This window comes from Diadema antillarum, unplaced genomic scaffold (assembly GCF_040938485.1).
Source record: "Diadema antillarum isolate AM-2024a unplaced genomic scaffold, OU_Dant_1.0 seq00001622_RagTag, whole genome shotgun sequence".
Taxonomy (NCBI): domain Eukaryota; kingdom Metazoa; phylum Echinodermata; class Echinoidea; order Diadematoida; family Diadematidae; genus Diadema; species Diadema antillarum.
In genome coordinates, this window is record NW_027272333.1 from 28,448 (window position 1) to 34,929 (window position 6,482).

The 6,482-nt window shown below is 40.7% G+C and overlaps 1 protein-coding gene across 1 annotated transcript in view; it reads left to right on the plus strand.

Moving 5' to 3' along the window:
• LOC139711196 (uncharacterized) overlaps positions 1-5,390 on the plus strand; it is a 28,569-nt gene extending 23,179 nt beyond the window's left edge. The window contains exon 12 of the mRNA XM_071623110.1: positions 4,405-5,390. Coding sequence (XP_071479211.1) covers positions 4,405-4,982 — 578 coding nt within the window. The 3' untranslated portion in view covers positions 4,983-5,390. The remainder of the gene's footprint in view (positions 1-4,404) is intronic.
• The last annotated feature ends 1,092 nt before the right edge of the window (positions 5,391-6,482 follow it).

Below are 6,482 nucleotides of genomic sequence, written 5' to 3' on the forward strand. Positions count from 1 at the left end.
AAGTGTAGATGTGCAGATGTGTTGAAAAGTCATTCTAGTGTATGTCATTACTAGCTGCCTTCACGAATGTATATTGTATGTGATAGATGTTAAAAAGAAATACTGTGAAGAGTGGTATCATTGTTACAGTGTTGTATTTGATGGTATTGTACTAAGTGAAATAATATGGTGTATGTACGTTCTGTAATAATGTTTCAAGAGTGGCTGAAAATTAGTAAGACAAGAAAATATTGTATTATCGCCCTTCTTTCCTTTGTTTGTTTTTTTTTCTTTTCATTTGGGGAATTTTCTGTTGATATGACAGGCTACTAAAAAGTAAAAGAAGGTGCTATTTTCAAGATTTTGTTGGGAAGGGAAATTCCCCCCCCCCAAAAAAAAAAAAAAAACAACAACAAACAAACAAACAAACAAACAAACACCAGCCTAACAATTTTGAAGTCATAATATCCTCATCGTTTTGCACATAATGTGTATTTCTGAAAGATGCTGATGCTTGAGTGATAACCAGGCACATAAATTCACTTGTCTATCTGAATTCAGTGCAACAGATGGATATATTGGCCGTGGCACTGGATATATTCATCGTGTAAAAAGGCATATATTTTTCGGCATACTTGTATCATTTTTGCTGTTTCATGATATTAATGATCACCATTGAAGAGAGAAAATTGCACAAAATGTCCAGTGCAACTGGAAAAAACAACAACAATTAGACCATACTTGCCAACTAGTAAGATTTTATCAGATTCAGTAATATTTTTTACATTAAAAATAGCAAAGTCAGATTTTCTGTCAAGGGAAATCAGATTTTTTAAAAATATTTAGATATACCTTTCATGTGTATTTTCTAAAGATTTGACCGAAAGTAAGATTTTTAACTTCAGTTTGCATATAAAATAAGATTTTTGCAATCCATGAGTAAGATATTTCATCTTGAAATGTTGGCAGGTATGTTAGACACTTATTGAATCACTTGTGAGGAGAGGGAAATTCTCTGAAATTGGCAAATCCTGAGTGCGGTCGAGTCCGCCTCCACCTGTCGAGCTTTTTTTGATGTGATCGGGGAGAGTGCTAGACGATTTCCTCCAAGAGTGTTTGATCCCACATTTCCCTTTTTGATACCACAAAGTCTGTACTCATGTCGACGGTGCATGGAAAGCGTGCGGATTAGTTTTGTCTGGCGTCTAAAAGGACTCGGCGCCGATCGTCTGAAAAACAAAGGAACAGAAAACTACTTTGATATGCAGAAGAAGCAAGAATATGTGCAAGCTACTCTTCAATGCAGATTGCAGTCACTTGCTCTCAGAGGTTTACTCAGCGACCATCAGTGTAGGTGGACTGTAAATACTTGCTCTAACCCTTAACTGTCCTCCTTAATCCTCCTTATCGTTTACAAGATATGTAATAATCTTGCTCCATCTTACCTCAAAGACTTAATTTCTTTCCGCTCCTCTACTTCAACCCGTTCTCTTCGTTCTTCCTCCACTCTCCAACTATCACATGGTCCCCGCACCTGCACCCGCTATGGTGATAGGGCTTTTTCTGTTATTTCCCCGTCTCTCTGGAATAAACTTCCTCTCCATATTCGTAATGCTGATAACGTTGATAAGTTCAAGTCATCGTTGAAAACTTATCTGTTTACTCAACTTTAATTATGTTGTTTTGCTGTTGCATGTTATATCATTATTTGTATATTTACATAATGCTGTATTTTATTTTAATGTCATACTTCTTTTTTCCGGATCAATGCGCTTAGAAACATCAGTATTAAGCGCTATATAAATGTTATTCATTATCATTATCATTAACTGTGGAAGGAAATTTTGGACAATGTATACAACACTGTTGGATTTATATTTCTGTGCCAAATGGCACTCAAAATGCTAGAAGGGCTGAGGCTGACGTGTTGCATTAATCTGCCGTCAATGACAAGTTGAATAACTTTGCTTCAAGTAGTGGTGGTTTTATGAATGTTCGTCATCCAAAAAAAGAGAATGTGGCTTGGATGCAAAGAAACATAGCAACATTGATGGGTTTAGATAGGAAGCCCTACAGCTAAATTTGTCATAACAAGCGTGGATATACTGTTACATGCCGCAAGTGTAATTTGATGCGCCAAGTGATGTCATATTATTGAGAGGTCTGTCTTTGCCTTCATGTGGATGTTTAAAGTCACAAAATACATTTGTCAGCCTCTTTATATAAGTATACAGTGGAGTGGCACGAGGAGTGGTTGTATAAAGGCCGTCGACCATGCGGCCAAAAACCTCATGTCGTCATGGTAACGTCACACAGCTTCTGCGAGGCTTAGCGAGTGCATTGTGGGATTACTTCCGCTGCTCCATTTCAAGAGCTGAGGAAGTTGTCTAGGATCAATTTCAGCTGCTTCTGGTGCTTCTCACTCACAGTCTGCTTATAAATGATAATCATCTTTACAGGGAGTACTGTAGTTTTACATGGCAAATACACATGAGCTAACCAAAAATCTGTGTTAAGGAGCAGAAAATCTCCATTTGTACTGCTTCCATTACTTGTAAAGAACTTAACTTCATATCAACGGAAAAACTGCAATGTACCTGACAGTGTGCAGCAGTGTAATCTTAAGAGTATCTGAGTAAAATGTGTCTTGTAGTGCAACTGCAAGTGGAGTTGTGTTGATACCAAAAGTAAATACTGTAAAAGTGGAAATTTTCATGATACTAGAATTTATGTGCATTTCACGCTACCAGAAATATTTTTGCTTGCCATATGTTCCAGTAGTTGATGTCTTGATTCCGCAGAATTAAAAACACGAAAAACTCTTCATCCGGCTAATGCACGGAAAATTAGTCACATGAAAATATCCACTTTAACAGTATCTCACATTGTACCATTCCTTCATTATTGGCATTTGCCATGTAGCTGCGTGTCCTTTTGTACTGAATCAAAATCCTGTGTCCAACTATATATGCTCTACAACGCTTCTCCTAAGTTTGTAAGTCCATGGCTTTCCTTTGCTTAAAGGGAGAGTCAAATGAATTCAAATTTGCATTGAGGGAGATTCATGCAAAATGTGTAGGAGATGACCCCCGACCTGTGTGACCACACCCGCTCCTACTTTTTTTTTGGACCAACCGATAGCGACCAAATCTTTGTCAGTACTTTTTTTTTTGTCTTTTGTTCTGTACGTCTGTGTCGCATGCAGGCCATGCTTTGTCTCCTTGAATGCAAGATTGTGGTCATGTGATCGTACGATCTCCGTGCCCCCAAGTAGCCATTGTGATTGCATCACACACACCCCTTCCCCCCCCCCCCCCCCTTCCCCGACCCCACCCTGCCACCACTCCCTGGTGTTTGACACCAAATCTTGATGTCGAACTTTGGTTGTGATTATACCCCAACTTCAGTTTTCAATGTCGTCTTCTCCATCATCGTCATCATCATCGTCATCATTCTCCCCATCATAGTTGTATCATTGTCGTGGGTCTGAATAATTTTTCTTTGTCATGAAAAAAAGGTGCATACACGATGTCTCTATTTATGTTTTATTTCCTCCACATGAATGGGTAAAATGTGACAGATTTGTGTTGTAGTGTACTGGTAAAAGCCTGCTAAATCTGGCTATAAACAAACCACATTATCATCAGTTTGCATGAAGTCGTCCACGGTTTTATATTGTATGATTTTTCTCGACTCTTGTCGAGCATTTGGCAATTTTCCTTGCAGCACACCCTTTTGAGAAAGGAATGTGTGTGTGTGTAAGGATCATGTTGCCATTAGCTACAGAGTCCATTGCACAGGCTTTTTATTTCAGAATGAATTTGGTATCTACTTGTAGTCTCCCATCCGGCTGCTTTGGTAATTATGTTTGATTGACCTTGTGAGAGAGTCAGCAAAGTTCATTTCTAAAATCGGCTTGTGAAAAGTATTTTCTAACACACAAAAAAGATTCTCTTTTTTTTCTTCTTACTGAAAGTTCATAGCTTGTAGAATTGAAATGCAAGACCTGAAATTCTTCTTGCCGTATTGTATATTCAGAGTAAGATGGACTCTTGTAATGTGCCAGAAGTGAAATCAATATTATAACTTGTTCAGTTCCACAACCTTTGTTTATGTTCTTCTGATATTTGTTTGCTGTAAATTTGAAGTGGCTGAAATTGGTTGTTGTAAAAAAAAATAATATGATGATAGAAGGGCTTGAATAAGACTTTATCACAAGCGTCAAGGCAGTAGACACAAAGTCATGAATATTCATCACTCCATGTTGCATATGTATGAGAATGAAGTCATCACGCACCAGTCACCTTGCACCCGTTTTCTGTCTTCCCCTCCCCCCATTCCTCTTTCTATATTTCTTTCTCTCTCTTTCTCCCTCCCACCCTCTCTCTCTCTCCCGCTCTGCCCATCTCTTTCCCCCTCCATTAGGATTCTTCCCTTGCGGAATACGGGGGAGCCAGGGTCAGCTACGCAACCACCAACGGCATCACTCGGCGAATGCACCCTCTACGACGCACGTACGGGCCCAACTACTTCAGCAAACATTTCGCGTGCCCTCGGGGGACCTGGGCATCTTCAACATGGCCAACAACAACAACTCGGGCATGACGGCCATCGGACTCGTCAAGCTGGACTACGAGGGCGCCATCCCACCCTTAATCCGGCAGAGCATGAACATGAGCTGCATGTCGCTGAGCGACTCGTCGGACCTCGCCAGCGAGCCGTCGCCGATCAAGCACGCGAAGTCGTTCAGCATGACGACGTACAAGGACCTCAACGAGATTGTGGCGGAGATTCAGAGGACGTTGGACAAGAAGCAGCCGGGCCTTGTGTACAGGAACGACGACTACATGTTCATGTTGCAACAGAACGGTGTGGAGATGGAAATGGAGGTGTGTCGCGTGCCGGGGCTCAAGCTGAACGGTCTGAAGCTGCGGAAAATCGCTGGAGACGCCAGCCAGTACAAGGAGCTATGTAGCGAAATTTTACAGACCATGAATCTCTAGCAGCAGCTGAAAAAAAAACAAGATGAAATCATCTGTTGCATTTCATTTGTTTTTTCGCTTCATCTCTCATCTCAACCAAGGAGTGTCTGTCGGAATTTTCGCTGGACTGCTGAAGCGAGACCGTCGTGAGCTCTCTCTCTCTCTCTATGTGCTGTGTAGCATTTTAAGAATATTATTTATACATGTACACGTGAGGTTTAGGACAATGAATGTAACAAGCACTCCAGTGCTCGGTGTTTGCACGTCATTGGTAGTGCAGAGCGTTCTGGATCATGTGCGAGTCGTTGTGATTTAATAGCAGCCAGGGAGGAGCGGCGGGAGGTAGCTAGATCGGTCGCTTGGGGCAACAGCTTTGTTGTCGAGAGGTGCGTAACCATGGAGATGGAGAAAAGCGTGCGTAAGAGAAAATTTTTAAAAAAATAGCTTTTGGGGAATGCGGCTCTCTCTTCTCTCCATTGCGGGGAAGAAGGATAAGACATGTACGCATTTTGTGATCCATTCCGATGAGAGGTGTGATTTCCAGTGGTCTGTGAATGAGGGTAGCTCTGTGTCTGGTGCCCTCTCCAGGCCCCCCAAAGAAATCCAGCAAATGTGTGCAATATCAGCTGGGATCATATTCTGCTCTGATATGGTGCTTGCCCGTTTTTACCTCGCCTTCTAGGGATTTTTTTAAACAAAAGGGCTGAATTGTTACGAAGTTGAAGTCGGCAAAAAAGAAGAAGTTATAAACGCAAAAGAAAAAATGTTGTCAGTCCTTGGGCTGGATAATCAGTGTTTCCTTTGTATACATGTTGGTCACCCTTTTGCTGTCTATAAACACTGCACTTGCCACCACAGCTAGTGGTCAACTGAATGCCCTATGAATACGGCTATCATGGGTGATGTACACATAAGATTCCATGTGATTCAAGTATTATTTAGAACAGTACTGGCCAGTTCTATTTTGCTGTTAAGATACCGTTAGATTGGTAGAGTATTGATCCCGTGATTGTACGCCATAACACAGGCATCAGTTTAAAAATGTGATTTTGCAGTGTAGCAGATTATGAGACAGAAATTCATGACAAGTGCGGAATAGTTTCCAAAGTCTTCTTTTTGCTCCTCCTGTTTTCGATTATCTGATCAGATTTTCAAATTATATTTCACCCAGAGACGATGCCATCTATGTATAATATAATGCTGACAACAAATCATGAATGAATGTTTAGTGGGGGTGACTATAGATGGGAACTACCACAGTAAACCCCCTTGCAATACTTGAAATGAATGGTCTGATCAGTTCGCTTGTCTCAATTGCATGATCAATAGAAGTCTTCAAGATCCCCCCCCCAAAAAAAAAAAAAAAAAAAAAAAAAATAGGGGGAGGGGAACTAGCTTCATTCAACTTTACAAATGCTAAGCTCACAAACGTGTTCTTAGATTTGACACAAAACCGTAAGTGAAGTCAGTGTTGGAAAGGAAACATTTTTCATCCCAAGGACATTGCAAGATGTATAAAAG